General features: G+C 43.2%; 1 protein-coding gene across 5 annotated transcripts in view; it reads right to left on the bottom strand.

The window, feature by feature from the left end:
- Window positions 1-1,987: 1,987 nt before the first annotated feature.
- Window positions 1,988-15,217, bottom strand: part of nbeal2 (neurobeachin-like 2) — a 32,058-nt gene continuing 18,828 nt past the window's right edge. For 3 of the 5 annotated variants that reach the window (XM_082550737.1, XM_082550740.1, XM_082550739.1), the window contains 30 exons: window positions 14,714-14,802; window positions 13,892-14,605; window positions 13,574-13,758; window positions 13,247-13,403; window positions 12,063-12,206; window positions 11,092-11,415; window positions 9,787-9,936; window positions 9,545-9,702; window positions 9,297-9,421; window positions 9,092-9,209; window positions 8,830-8,987; window positions 8,617-8,750; window positions 8,355-8,462; window positions 8,167-8,262; window positions 7,936-8,060; window positions 7,709-7,849; window positions 7,491-7,621; window positions 7,293-7,402; window positions 7,062-7,179; window positions 6,852-6,949; window positions 6,635-6,748; window positions 6,453-6,536; window positions 6,229-6,338; window positions 5,423-5,595; window positions 5,241-5,335; window positions 5,000-5,116; window positions 4,320-4,481; window positions 4,073-4,221; window positions 3,823-3,958; window positions 1,988-3,667 (listed from right to left, as the gene is read on the bottom strand). In XM_082550737.1, the coding sequence (XP_082406863.1) occupies window positions 3,560-3,667; window positions 3,823-3,958; window positions 4,073-4,221; window positions 4,320-4,481; window positions 5,000-5,116; window positions 5,241-5,335; window positions 5,423-5,595; window positions 6,229-6,338; window positions 6,453-6,536; window positions 6,635-6,748; window positions 6,852-6,949; window positions 7,062-7,179; window positions 7,293-7,402; window positions 7,491-7,621; window positions 7,709-7,849; window positions 7,936-8,060; window positions 8,167-8,262; window positions 8,355-8,462; window positions 8,617-8,750; window positions 8,830-8,987; window positions 9,092-9,209; window positions 9,297-9,421; window positions 9,545-9,702; window positions 9,787-9,936; window positions 11,092-11,415; window positions 12,063-12,206; window positions 13,247-13,403; window positions 13,574-13,758; window positions 13,892-14,605; window positions 14,714-14,802 (4,631 nt within the window). In that variant the 3' untranslated portion in view covers window positions 1,988-3,559. The remainder of the gene's footprint in view (window positions 3,668-3,822; window positions 3,959-4,072; window positions 4,222-4,319; window positions 4,482-4,999; window positions 5,117-5,240; window positions 5,336-5,422; window positions 5,596-6,228; window positions 6,339-6,452; window positions 6,537-6,634; window positions 6,749-6,851; window positions 6,950-7,061; window positions 7,180-7,292; window positions 7,403-7,490; window positions 7,622-7,708; window positions 7,850-7,935; window positions 8,061-8,166; window positions 8,263-8,354; window positions 8,463-8,616; window positions 8,751-8,829; window positions 8,988-9,091; window positions 9,210-9,296; window positions 9,422-9,544; window positions 9,703-9,786; window positions 9,937-11,091; window positions 11,416-12,062; window positions 12,207-13,246; window positions 13,404-13,573; window positions 13,759-13,891; window positions 14,606-14,713; window positions 14,803-15,217) is intronic. The other 2 variants (XM_082550738.1, XM_082550741.1) reach the window with 1 other exon arrangement.

Genomic DNA, 15,217 nt, shown 5'->3' with positions numbered 1-15,217 from the left:
TTGCACTTCAAAGCCTGCCGAGAGATAAGAGGAGACTGAGGATGTTCCTCCTCTGATAAAATGCCAAAAAAATATTTGAGACAAGCAGGGATCTCCTTTGCGTTCATTCATAACAACTGACAAAGTCTCCGCACTGCAAAAACCTCAATCTGCCTGAGGAATTCTTTTTTAGTTTTGAGTCTATATTTTAAACACGTCTTTTCTTTTCTTTTTTCACCCTATTAAATCTACTTTCGGCTGCATGTTTGTTTAAGTTTAAAAAAAAAGAAATTACGCCGGATGCCCTGCCTGACTCAAACTTCGGGATCTGCGTCTCCTTCAACCAAGGAACTTTAGTTTGTTAGGTGAATGTGTAAACCACCACAACGTAGAGCTACTATTGCCCTGCAAAATCAAGTAGATTTTTTTATCTTCTATGAGTTTATAATTGAGGCACTATGAGAGTGTGAATCAAATAAGCGCTCTTAAAAATACATGCATTGTTAAATAACGCAATACGAAGAAAAATAAAGTTTATTTCAAGACTGATTTAAAAATAAATAATATAAATGAGTTTGTAGTTACAGCAGACAAATCTGCCTCACTATGAAAACAAGCCTAAAAGTTTATTTTTATGGGGAACAGGTTCCAATAAGATTAGCTTACTGGAACTAAAGAAAAAAAGTTGGGTTTTTTTTTTTTTAGGATTCAGTAACCATCCTTCAAAGCAAGTTTTATCATAAATCAGAAAAATAAACAGTCTTCATCAGTGTCTTCCCCCTTCACTTGTCTGCATTATCTGGCTGTAGGAGCACAAACTGCTTATCAGAGTTTGTTTGTAGTTATACATGACTGGGAATGATAAGGAAGCTATAAAAAGGAAAGAAAATGAAGTTCTTCTCCACAGGCCAAGGTGAAATGGACCAGTGGAGGAAAAAAAGAAGAGGAGGAGGACGCGGGGGTTGGGATCTGAGGTCGTTTGAGCGAGGACTATTTGAGAGTTGTTGCGGTTCTTGGCAGGAACATCTTGAACAACACCAAAATTGCAGCATATCATGAAATCAATCCCCTCTGCCTGCCCTCAGGTCTGGAGAGGTCAGACGGAGATGCTGGCAGCAACTGGGAGCGAGGTGTTAATCCCTCCCTCCATTGTCAGAGGGACCACATCAGAGCAACTGCACCCTCCTACTACACTTCCCTTATTCACTGCGCTGTGGTTTGTATTTGACTGGAGGTCCACAGGTCAGTTTTACCACCCACCTCCCCCCTCCCAACCCTACTGAATTGTACCTCATAGAGGCGTTTATGGGGAGGCTGACAGGATGTTCGGCCCACCAGGAGATCAAAGTCACTTGAAGTAAATGCGCTCTTGCTTGCTGTGACCTTTTCAACTCTTTTAGGGTTAACATCACAGATGCATGCAAGGCTGGGATTATGGAGGAGCTGGATGAGCTACATTGCGGCAGCAGATCAGTTTCCTTCCTCCTGGGGTTCACACACACACACACACACATATACAAACACACACACACACGCACAATCAGAGCTCATTTTTCAGCCCTATCATCTGATCAACCTCAGGTAACAGGGCTGTTGGTTCACTGAAAATAAGACGATTGAAAGTAAGCATCGGGAAGGAGCAATACAACTTCTCACACTGAGAGCAAACAGAAACAATAATGTCTTTAAAGTTACAAGGAGCTGGACGTTTCTTTTACTAGAGCAATGCCACCACTTAATAACAGTGGGAAAGAGAAATGGATCAAGTCCAACTGCAACACGCATGGCGTTTCTTACGGATCACTTTGAATCCGAATGATTTCAACACCAAAATTAAAATACGTAAAATACAGCACGACTCAAAAGTGCTTTAGATGGAGGATCGGGACTGCAATGACTGCAAAGACGTACATCTAAAACTGATGAATTCAAAGTCTCTGAGAGTTACTGCATAGTTGTGTGAAATAATGCATTCGCCCTGGTTAGAGCAAAACGTCATAAACCGATATCAGTATTTGCAAGACGTGTTTTATTCACAGACTGTCTCAGCAATGCACAGCTTATACATTTATCCTTATCTTACTTCTGTGTAAATATGATTTTTAGACAGTCTGAACCCATTGAATCAAACAGTGGAGAAAAAGGTTGAAATGAGGAGTAATCATTTCATTTCAAATATAGTTTCCTTTACATTTCTTATGCATTTATTCAGAGAATCTCTGACAACTAGTCATTTTATGTGTGCAACATATTATGGGTATTGCTTTCACCCAGACAGTTCCCTTTGTCTTTCTCCCATTAATGACACTGCAAAACATCGACTTTGTTCCAACCGCAGTATTACAAAAAAAGAAAGAAAGAAAAAAGAAAAAGGAAAAAAAAAAGCTGGCAGGAAGTGAATTCCTCTAAAACTCACTGACAGACTTTCTACACACATGTTTCAGATGTTCTCAGTACTTCATAAGTGGTTTTACAATACCAGCACAGTCAACAGTTCATCGAATCCACGTCTGAGTCACAGTGGAGTAGAAAAGTGTGTTCAAAATGGATCAGCAGGGACAACAAATCTGACATATAGTGATTTTAGATTCAGTGTTTATACAAGGCCTTAGATGAAAAAGGCACTTTTGAGCTCAAATATAACAGGAATACAGTCATATGGTGAACAGAGTAGCAACAAAACCATTCCAGAAGAATTTATAAAAGCCTTAACGCTATCATGAATAAGGCAACAGAGGGCCCTGCATTTGAGGTTCATTGCATCCAAACTCCACATAGTTAAAAAAACGAATATACTTCACATACTTGACCATTAAAGCAGTTATTGCTTTAATTGTAACAGTCTTGCATTACCTAGAGCCTTAAGGAATGCAGAGATTATAAAATGTGGTATCCTGGTGTATTTCTGGTGCTAGGATAAGGATCTTTCAACCACTAAACATTATAAAACGGCATTAAGTATACTAGCCTTGTTACCCCGTGTCTTTCTTTACAAAATCTGACCTTTTGTGGTATTACCAGTATTGCAATTTGGGAATCTCAAGCAACATCTACTGTAGTTTTTTTTCAAGTTTTCAGGAGTTTTAAGAAGTTGCCATTGCCAAAGAATGGCTTTGGGACATTCAACAGTACAGGGATTGTAGCCGTGTCTCCGACAATAAAGGAGAAAAACATGGAGCCCGGGGAGTTCACAGCACGACTCGTCTTTGCGTCTGAGGCTGAATGTGGATCAGAGTGAGTCAGTCCCCTGAAATATGACTCAGAGCACATACAGTTCGACAGCAGTCCACAACCGCAAACACGGAGCTCTTCTCCATACACAAAACAAGGCCACTCTTTGGAATGATGCTGATTAAAAACAGTGTAACCATCAATGAAATATGCAATAAAATATAAAACCATTTAAGAGTAGAAAGTGCTCAGTGTATAGTTGCTCTCTCAGAGAGACAAGTGGCTGGCTGGAGAGCATAGTTTACTATTCTTTACAGTTTGTAAAGGACAGGAGGCCTTGTTGAGTCTCGCGAGCGTGTGACGATGCATCCTACAGAGTCCTCAGGGTTCCTCCCGACTGTCGCTCGTCTCATTTGCCAGCATTCTCTGTGGGATTGTACTCGGTTTCACCTGACGACACCTGAGAGATGCGGCGCGTGGAGCCCCACAGACGACGGGAGAATTGTCCTGAGCGAACCTGAAAGGAGGAGGGCCAGCACGTTAATCTTCACTTCTAAAAAGGCTCGATTATCATAAGAAAAACCTTGTTTTCAGCAAATATTTAGCATACAAGAGCCTCCTTCCCACACCCCCACTCTCTCACATCTGACAGTTACCACTCCTGCTTCTCACCTCCTCTGGTTTCCCAGCCCCCACCACAATTAACTTCCCGTCTTCTAGTCCCACTAGGATGTGGCTGCACTCTTTGGTGACAGACACACTCCTCACAGTGACCCTCAAGGCCAGGGGTGTCACCAAAGCATCCAGGCTGCAAAAGAGGGAAGAGTTAGAACCAAACATTTTTTTGCTCTGAAGTTTTGTGCAAATGCTATAAATTAGCAGCCTTTAAATTAACATTGCACCGTGTTCTTCATCTCTTTACCTGTATAAGTCCCGAATGTGGAGGTTGCCTTGAATAGTTCCCAGGATGACATATTCAGACACCAGGTGGAGTGCAGTCACCTGCTCCTCCATGGTGAAAGAAGACAGCAGACAGCCGTTCACTGAGTAAACATGAATGGAGTACTTGCCCTGCAGGAATAAGCAACATTTGGATAGTGACATAAGCGGAAAGAAAAAAGGAGCCGTACATTCGAATGCATTAGAAAATATATGTTTACTGGACGTGCCTTCTTGTTGGAGCGTTCCTCCAGAGACGTCTGTACCACAATGTGGCCTTCCATTCCCACCTGTAGCCCGGAGATTTGGGCGGGTATGCAGCTTTCGTTAGGTGGCCGCAATGTTCGCAAGAACTGGCCTCGTCGGACTGTGTGCACTATCACAGTTCCATCCTGGCACACAGGAAGCACAAGCAGAGCTTCATTAAAGATCCAACAGCACTTCAAGCTTAAACCTGTCATCTTGTCATGCTGCGAGGTGACAACTCTTGGCGTAAGAAGTCAAGTTTAAGTTCCTGTAATAAGAGCTAAGAATTGCAGACCTGAATTTTCTGTTTGCCCCCTGAGGATTTGATGCTATTTATTTATATAAAAGTTTGAGGGGCAGCTTGGCAGGACGCCTTCTGTGCACTCTAATCAAAAAAACGGAGTATTTCCAGAAGGGAGAACACATCTGAAGCATACTATCTTCTGTTGTATGCTACATGTGCAAAAGATCAACACTGGGCCACAGCCTGGCTTGATTTTCTGAACGTTGCCTGGACTTCATGTGTGAAACAGATCTAGATCATTTAATAATGAGATACTTTTTAAAAAAAATCGCTGGCATAACATCTTTAAATTTCTCTCTTAAATAGTAGCATAAGTACTTTTATTTCATCTTTAACACGTCCACGTTTTACATCTCTGACCTTTGATCCTGAGACAGCCATGTCCAGTTCAGTGCTGATGGCCACACAGGTTACCTCCTGGTCATGCCCACAGAGAATCTGTACTGGCCGGGGAGACAAGCTGCTGGAGAAACCACCCTGAATGACAAAAAAAAAAAAAAAGAGAGACTCTTTGCGTGAAGGCTTCATTTTGAGCACAGCTGCTTCTTAGTGCAATTTACAACTGCTGCATGTGAGTGAGGCTAAGCATAAAGATGATCACCTGCTGTAGAACCTGCCACACTATACAGGATGTGTCCCTTGAACCAGAGATGAGGTAGATGCCACAGAGATCCAGAGCCAAGCAAGTAACAACGTCTTCGAAGAACACACAGAAACACAGATAAATGCGCAACAATGCAAAATACAAATATTCCTTTAAGACAGATAACCATCAGAACTCACCAACGTGCCGGCAGATCCTTCCAACCAGCTTGCCTTTCGCCAGCTGGGTGACACGGAGACTGCAATCCCAGTGTCCCCCGCTGAACAGCAGGCGACCATCATTAGACACGACCAGCACCTGAGCGCTGATGTCGACCCCAGGAGCGAAAGGTCCGCTCAAGAAACGCTGAGTTCTGGGACACAAAGCGGGATTGGAAAAGATCAAAGCGACTTCGAAACAAACAACAAGAGCAAGCTGTGGTCTAAATGTGGACGATTTATAATGTGCCATAAAACTGTCACGACTTCTGCAGATTACAACCTGTGTGAAAGAAAATGTTCAAATGGTTTTTATCGTTATTTATTTCCTGCTTCCTGATCCATGGAAACGATAAGCTGAAAATAAGATCCAGTAAAGCAAATTTCAACAAATTAAAAGGAACTCTGAATCATCACGGACGAGGACAGACAGATGTTGTGCTTCCATCCAGCTATCAGGAATTTTCTTTATCCTGGGAAATGCTGCAATGAGTGCAAAACATTTAAATTTAAGCACAAAGTACCCAAAGTAATCTTGTCACCGTTTCTGTAGAGTCAGATAAGGATCCTGTACTTCAGAGGATCTTCTCAGAAAAGAAAAAAATAGCAGGGTAGTGTGATTTCTTCTGCCATCAGCTTTTAAATAGAGCTCTTTTACTGCTTGCCACACCTGCCTCTAGAGTCCTGCAATTGGGCCCTTATCAGGACATTATTACGTGTAATTTACGAACACTTTTCTCCCTAGAAAATGGAGTTCCCATGGGTGTATTATTTGTTAAGGCACTCACTTAGGATTATTCATCGTGGGGTCTTTAGAGAAGGTGAAGTAGTTGGCGATGTTTTTGTCGTACGGCAGCCAGTTGTGTGTCCCTATCAACCCGTTGGAACTGACGGTCACCTACAGAGGAAAAATCATCTTAATGCAAAAGTTACACCAGCCTTTTCTCTACTATCTAACACAAATGTCTTACTGTTGCTACTGCCTGGGTTTAGTTATGAATTTGGTCCTTACCAGTATATCTGAGCCCTGGGTGATGGAGCGGGTCTGTGTCTTTGGTACCACAGCTTGGACCACAGGAAAGCCATCACTTACCACCTGAGGCACACACGAATAAACACATACACATACACAAACATGACTTAATATTCATTATTTGAGTTGAGGAATGAGTTTAAAAAGATTTTAGGCCGTACCTCCTTAAATGGCCGGAGTTTTTGGATATGTTCAAAGATATTCAGGGGGAGAGTGTCCAGACGGGCCTGCCGCCTTGATGCGTTCTCAGCTGACATGCGAGGCGGATGAGGCTCCTGATTGGACACAAATGTGTTATAACACTGCTGCTTTTTTTTTTAAACAAAAAGTCAGATTATTATTTATCTTGAAAAAAGCTGTGAAATATTTTGAGTGTACCTTAAGGAGCTGACAAGGTGTCTGTCCAAAGTTGCTGATGATGCCCTCCAAGGCCTTGCGCTCATTCTCATTGGCTATTGCATCCAGATCTACTGCACCTGCACAGAGGTCAAGAAAACTGTAAGAAAGAGCCACAACCAAGAAAACAGAATAACAATTAATGCTGAGTGAAGTTTCCTCTTTTTTTCCTGTTCTTTATTCTAGCCTTACCCTCATAAGTACAGTAGTAGAAGACATTGAGGGCATTCACTGCCTCTTCGCCTCTCTGCTTATAACCAAAGATCAGGTCAATCCACTCATGGAGGTGATTGGACACGTACTCAGACTCCTACAGTTTAAGATAAAAGAAATTACGTTCTTTAGCAGTTTCCTTAACAAAATATTCTCACAAGAAAATGCATGAGTAAGTTTTAGAGACACAGGATGTTTGTGTAGACTCACCAGGGCTTTCTTGTGTTTTCTGATAAAGTCTTCCCTTGATGTCGCCCAGCGAGGCAGCACAACATCTGTCACAGGCTCCTGAGATATCTGTAACTGGCCTAGGTCGAAGCCTATAACAGTCATGGAGCAGCTATGAGTTAATATTTTTCATCTTTAAGCATTTATTTGACAAAATATATATATATGGGCACTCTTTACCGTTCATATTCTGCAGGAATTCTGGGAAGTAAAAGAACTCTGGGATGAGCTCTTTGACATCAGCTGGACTCTCCATGCGAGCCTGCCAGGCTGCTGCCACCGAGTGGAACTGTCTGTCAGAGCAGTCAAACCTAAACAGTGGCAACAAAGACCTGTGTGAGAAAACAAGATACCAGGAAACTCAAGAAACTCCTGAACTAGTCAGCACTCCCACCCACTTTCCACTCTGTAGCTGGATATGCAGGGTGGTGAATGGCTCCATGCGGATCATGTAGTGCATGACTCCTGCTGCATTAGAGTAGTGTGTGCCATAGTGGAATTTGTCAATGGTGCCCGTTGGGTCCTCAAAGCTCTCATATCTAAAGAATAAAGAAAAATATGTCAACAAATTATTTATATTATCGATTCAGGTGGTAACACAGGAACTGCTTCAAGACCCACTTACTTCTCTCTGACATTCTGTGCATGACGTGGGTTGACCACACCGATGGGTTTGGATAAATCCCTGAACACTGCAGGGTCCTCCAGATCCAGAACAGTAGAGGTGTAGTCGCACAAGACCCAGGGAAACTGAAGAGAAACAAAAACACACAACTCACTGTAGCATTTGCTCACACTGAAAGTGCAAACTCTTTGGTGATAGCAGTGGTAGCAGATACAAGTGCGGCACACTTACCACAGGGTACTGCGACAGGTCGTTGTAAGTGCGTCCAGCAATGGTGTTCAGTTGCATCAAATACTCAAAATTGGAGATCTCTCTGCACACCCATTTCTGTTAACATCAATACTGGACTGGTCACAAACATGTACATGATTGATGATCTTTGTCTGAAGAATGTCTGAAGAAATGATATGAATTAAGACCTGTGTGAGCCCAGATGCCTTCAGCAGCTCTTGGGGAGAGCGGGAGCCAAAGTAAAAGAGGTTTGGAGGCCGCAGACCGAGTATCCTAGAATAGACTTTGTTTCGTACCTGAAGGGTGAGAGATTGAGAATCTTAGAGAGCACAGAAGCCGCAGTTTCATAACTTCAAAAGCACAGACTTCACTGAAACTAAACAGCAGAAGCTCTTTAGTTTCAATTATGGCTGCAGCTTCCTGAGCAGTTCAATTTAAATCAGGCGTCACCTTCTTTTTGAAGTTGATGAAGTAGTGAGCCTGGTCGATGAAGAAAAGCTCCAGTGCAGACCTTCGCAGGTTGTAGCGCCTCAAATGAACCTCTCTGAGCTGTGACAGAGGTCGCTTGAAATCAAACCCAATTCCTGGGGGGACACATTTATTAGTGACCTCAGCTTGGACACGTGTTTTGGGTTTTTTTCCACAGTGTCAAAGATTTCTCACCCTCCTCTGTCTCCTCTTTCTCACTGCTGCAGTCATAGAAGTACAAGTGATGTGTGGTAACCTCCAGACGACCGGGAACAACTGCCACGATGGTGATGAGCTCACAGTCTTCAGACAGAACCAGCTTTTCTTTCTGGCTCTCGTCTTCTCCCTCCGCCCTGCGAGCATTGAAAAAAAGTACAGCTTCAGTGGATGTCCGTACCTTACATTTTTTAATACTGAAACCTGCTGCAGAAGGTGGCAGTAACTCTGCAGAACTCACGTCTTATCCCAAAAGAGAAGGTCCTCTTCTCCTAACTGATCGTCCTCCATGTCGCTTACTTTTGCTTCCTTAGCAACAGCCAGTGGGAGGGGTTCGGAGCCACGGGGGCTTTCAGCTCCTGATAATCACAGAAATATGGCAACGTGGTGAGTGCAGCTTTGTACTTTGAGAAAAAACACTCACGTGCTTACAGTCTGTGGCATACCCATGTTATCCCGCAGGGCGCTGGCCTCGCTGTGTGGATCGTAGTTATAGTTGGGCACAAGTTTGAGGCGCATCTTTGAATATGTCTCTGCATTGGACAATTTCCATTTTACTTCCGGCTGAACTCTGGGATCAAAGACACAAAGTACACATCAGAACATTTTGGGTAGTGAGCACAGTAACAACTTAGTCTTAAAAATCCACAGCTAAACATGATATCTTGATCAGAGCTGAGAGGAGCTGTCATACCTGTTGGCCCATGCTGCTCTCTCACAGGTCAAAAGCCTGCGGAGAGACTTCCAGTGCAGCCACACCACCCCCTGCTGGCTGGAGCTCTGCTTCTGCCAAATGAGGTACCTGTTGTTCTCAGTCCGGGCTCGCTTCAAGCAGGGATCCACTATTGCCTCCTGTTTTTACAGGCACATGCATGAAGTAAACGATGCGAAACTGTATTTCGGCAGTTTGCAGTGCGAAGGTCATAAGGTCTTAACCTGAAATTTGGATTTGCTGTCAGATCTTTCTTTCTCCTGTTTAAAGGCTGTACTCATCAGGTCATCGAAGCACGAGTTCCAGAAATTGGACATGATGTCATGGCTCCTCCCAAACGTGTCCAGCTCGTACTGCTCCATGGTGGGCTGAACCTAGAGGCACAATTGAAGTAAGTATAATGTGTTTATAAAGCACATTTAAACGCAGCTTAAACAGAACAAAAGCCGTCTCTGTACTAGGAAAGGCTTTGAAGCCAGACGGAAAGGATTCCAATATGCTATATAAGTGCAAGATAGGACAAAAACACTCTGGACCGCAGCACGTTTAAAACACAGAGAGACAGTGTCAGAGTTTATGCAGGAATTAATGATACTCTGGTATTGTCTCCCAGCTCGGACACTGTTTTTGAAGTGGTTAATAAAAGCAAATAAGCAAACTGATTTTGGTCACACAGCCAGCACACTGGTCATCTTTGAGAAGTCAAAAATTATTCAAGGTAACACTCAGTCATTCAAACTAAATATCAAATATCATTTCAATTAGAGAGCTTGCACATTAACCATGACAAGAACATCATTTTGGTCAGGACCAATATTGTTTTATTTAGGGCAGCTGTGGCATAAACCTTCTGTCGTTAACCGTTAAGCACTGCGTATTAAGATTCTTACTGCTTTAACGCTAAATGCTAAAACTGTAAGCACATTTACAACAAACTGTTCTAAAAATAAACTGAAAACACACTAAGACAGACGGTATGTGATCGCTTTCTGCATGAAAAAAGCGCCATGGAAGTTTCACGTTAGCCAAAGTTATGCCATACTGGTTAATGTACTGCGGGATCCGTATACATAAGTAATCTAAACGAAGCAGATTTATAAACACACACTGTCACGCAGCGCAATGATAAATCAATGCTGAGCTCAGTGTGGAGTGTGTCTGTTTGGCATCAGTTCATGAACTATTTAAGGTGCAAGTACAAGCATAAACTAAGCTCTGCCTAAAATACCAGGCAACATTAGGGAGTTTAAGATTGCCTTTTCATTTTTCTAAACTTGTGATAGCTTTTCTTTTTTTTTTTAAACTTTGCATTAGATTTCTCAGTTGCCCACCGGGAGGTAACTGGTAAAGCCTGAAAATAAAACCGCAAATATTCCTAAAGTACACAAACCTGACAGAGAACAGAGGCAGCCGTATCAGAGTGCACGCTTTATTAAACGTGCTTAGTGAGGAGAACAAGTTCTCGAGACTCCCTAAACAAAAGATAAATGGCATCTATTTTTAAATGCCCCATTTCAGCGGACACTGACCTGCTGCTGGTAAAAGCCTTGCCACTCCAGTGTTTGACAATAGGCCTTCAGGTCCTGGGCGAAGGTGGTGCTGCCGTTGGTGATGGGCAGGTTGGGCAGGAGCTTCTGGAGGTTGACGGGGTCGGCGTGCTGGTCAAGTAGCGTACGCACGATGGGCACAAGGTGGGAAAAGGTCTCTGGCTGTCCGTAGTTGGTGTTGTCCATTGCACCACCAGGCCACAAGGGGGAACCAATCCGCCCCAGCAAGAAGCACACCTCTTCCCAGCTCAGGCAGAGCACAGTCTGAAGAAGGCTGTGGAGCTTGAGATAGGCCATCTCACTCACCTGATAAGGGGAAACAGACACATAGATCTCAGAAAGAAAAAAAATAACACTAATTTATTATTATAGGCACATTTTTTATGTGTTATATCAGTATTTGATTGAGAAGTTAAAAAGAAACTGGTTAAAAAGTCCCTCAAAATCACACTTGTGTACATAGCAAATATCCATGACTACCTCCAAACACCTGATTCATTTTACTTTCCTTAGTAGACCAAAAATTGTGATATGTGTCAAAGTGCAATTAAGTTAATATATCTTTAAAGTGACAAAAGGGGGAGTTGCACTACTTAGGAGATGAATGAAACCAGCAGCATGTAATGGAAAGCCTTATGGTCAGTTCATTTAACACTGCTCTCTCTATCCTACAGCGAGAACAGCCACAACAGCCGTGATAACTCAGAGAGAAGCTGCCCTTTCATACAGAACACTCCCTAAAAAGTATGACTGCAATATCTTTGAACAGAAAGCCATAGAAGGCCTGGTATTTAAAAACTATCTTTATCTGGGTTTACTTATCATGATAGGGACTGTAAACCTTTACAGTTCTGCAAAATTCAATGTTGCAGGTGTTTGCGTTGTGAAAGACATGCTTGGTGAAAAGTATTTGACATATATGGTTGGTGCATAATATCGTGGTTGCAGCTGACCGTGGGGTGCTGCTGTTGGATATATCCGGTGATGATACGCAGGCCGATCTGGGCCATTTCCTTCAGTTCAGTGTTTCCTGGACTTCCAGGGGTGCTATGCCAGGCGTTTAACTTGTCCAGCAGGTTCACCACCCCTTCAAAGATCTGCAACAGAACAACAACATCTGTCAACAAAGAACTCAAGACAAAGCCTAGACCTGTTTCCACACCTTGCAGCGTCTATAAAAATCCAAAGCCATTCAGTACAGCCTGACTTTAAAGGTTATTCAAATGCAAACTTCTCACCCAACCACGCCTCTCCACCCTTCAGTAGAGCAAGTTCCACATTTAGTACATGGACTGGTTCTTATATAGTACTTTTCTAGTTTTCAGGGAAAGTCTGAGAATCTTTTTTGGAAACACTGATTTATTTTCTCGCTGAGCGTTAAATGAGAAAATCAATGGCTAACGTAGCTGCATCGCAAAATAATAAAATCTTCCTTTAAAACAACAAAGGGTCAGTCATGACTCAGCATGGTGTCAGAGCAGGCTTTCTACCAATCACAGCCTTTCCTTGCTTGCTCTGTCTACAAACCAAGGTGTTTTGGGGTAAGCCACTGTGTATCCCTGTTTGATTCTGATGGGAGATGAGCACCTTGTAGTGAGAAACACATTATATACACATTATAAGTACTTTGTAAAAAGGATCATGAAGGTGGAGCACATTTACAAATTTTATGACCGTTTCTTGGTCTTGGAGCAGTCACAGAAACTGCCAGGCCACCTTTTTCTAAAAACCCTGTGCTAAGCTAAGCTAACGTTACTGATCTGTACTAGCTTGAATTTTATTTTGAAATTCAACTCACATATAGAAAGAGATAAAATAAGACACAATCATGAGGATATTCAGTAAGCTGATTATACTTAAATTGAGCACTTGTGCTTTGTGTTTAAAACTGAAGAATTTGGACTGATAAAGAGGAGAAAATGTGACATTATTTGGGCTACAAATTGGCAGGTTTTATTAAGAGCATATTTTTTCTTGGTGTATTGATTCATTTTGCTTATATAACCATAAAATATTAAATCAAATTTGTCAGGGACTTTCTTTTGTCTTTGGTGTTTTTCACTTATGAGAGTTAAATACAGGCTTTCAATAATGCAACACTTGAATGAGTTGCTGTTACATGAATCAGCTAATATACCTTTTCACTCCACAGCGCGTGGTTGTTTGTACCCTCTGCAAACAGGAAGTCCTGCAGCAGCCTGAGGAGCCGAACGAGACTGGGACAGAAAGGCAGGAACGCTCCCTGGGCGTCCCTCAGGTCTGACAGTGATGACTCCAGCATCATCTCCAACAAGCTGATGCACAAAGCAGCAAACAGACTTTGAATAATTCACTGCATAACAAGACGGTGCTTCTAGATATTTACAATAAGGTGATACAGATGAAGGAGTGGTTTCGTTTGTTTTTTCAGCTGCGAGACAGGCTCACTCCTGGTGCGTTTCTTCTCCAAGTCCGCGTAACTAACCTGCGTTTGATGTCATCGGGAGGGCGGACCAGCTGGCAGGAGGAGCCCAGTTTGGTGAGAACAGAAAATACCTGTCCTCGCTCTCTCCACACCACATCTTCCGCGCCCTCCGCTCCGCTGCCGCTCCACAGGACGGAGAACACGATGTTGGTTAGCAGGTTGCACAGCTCCTCCTCAGGGGTCTGCTGCAGTGTGAACAATAGCTGGTAAATGGAGCTCAACAAAATCTCATCAGATATCATAGACAAGGAACGAGATTTCAAAGCCTGGATTTACATGCTAAGTGCAGTGAAACCCGCATTAAGGGAGCAGGCATACCTGTGGGTTGGACGTGTTGGAGATTGTGTCTCCAGTAGGAGGATCGGTCCCATAGCTGGTGTCATCCAGCACATTGGACAAACTGGAGCTCTTCCTTGGTCTGAGCGGTGGGAATGGTTTGTAGTGCTCTAGAGGGGATGGTGTGTTGGTCAGACTACCAGCAGGTGTGTGTGTGCCAGTCTCTCCCACACCTGGCAAATCCAAATCAAAAGGTGATGTACCGAAGGGGGAGAGCGGATGGTAGTCCCTTCCCTCTTCTTCATGGTGAGACGAGGCGATGTCAACGGGATTGGAGGTAGAGGATGAGTGGCTCCCCTGATCCACCGAGTCAAACGACTTGAAATGCAGGGAGCCTGTGAAGTTTTTCAGCGGGCCTCCGCCTCCACTGGGAGGCGACTGTGATAAATCCGAGAAACCCTCAGAGATGTCCCGCTGTCCACCTTCATCCTCCTCGTCCTCATCCTCGATTTCCTGCGAGGTGCGGTAGTTCATGAAAATGTCTGTGCGTGCGTCCTCTATGACCAGGGATTGCTCTCTGCGCAGAGGCGGCCGGTAGTTTGGTTCTGCTGGAGTGTGGTTGCTCGAGTCGGCAATGGTGGCGGCGTGGGCCTCATAGGACTCTTTCACATAGAGTTTGGTGAGAACATCCTGCCAGCCAGGCTGCTTCGCAAGCTGTTTCACGTAATCCTCATTGGAGTAGATCAGATGAAAGAGCTGGGGTAAAACAGAACAAGAGCTTTTCATTACTGAGAATAAATCTTTTGGTGGGATAGGAGGGAAAAAGCCAGTTTTATAAGAGCACGACTTCTTAAGCAGACTGACCTTGCGACACACGTCCAGTCGGACAGTAAGTTCAGCTCGATGGGACAGACAGGCCACAGCCAGGAGGTCTCTAAAACTAGGACTGGCATCTGTGGAGCAGCAGTTAATTCATTGGTTTCATCATTTCAAGCTTGTTTTAATGGAAGGAAGTTATTGCTGTTTATTCAGTTTGTTTGGTTAGTCGATTCAAGGCTGGGGTAGGCAATATGTTTTCAGCGTCACTTTCAAACAGAAACCTGCAATCATTTTTCAGCATATTGTATCTGAGAAGGTCTGGGAGGCATGAAAAAGCAAGCTAGGCGAGTTGGGAGAGAGTTTCTTTTTTGGACTTCTGCCTGCTGCTTTTTTAATCTTACATACATTTATGAACCTTTAGTGAAACATTCAATTTAATTCACTATTTTGTCATTATTAGAACGTTTTATAACTATTATTATATTATTTTCTCAAAGCATTACAAAAAACAGGACTGACCACTGCACTTGATTTTGGGCTAAAGCGCAG

Source organism: Aulonocara stuartgranti (assembly GCF_965226115.1).
Source record: "Aulonocara stuartgranti genome assembly, chromosome: 11".
Lineage (NCBI taxonomy): Eukaryota > Metazoa > Chordata > Actinopteri > Cichliformes > Cichlidae > Aulonocara > Aulonocara stuartgranti.
Note: the sequence above shows the minus strand (reverse complement) of the source record. Positions and strands in the feature narration are given on the sequence as shown.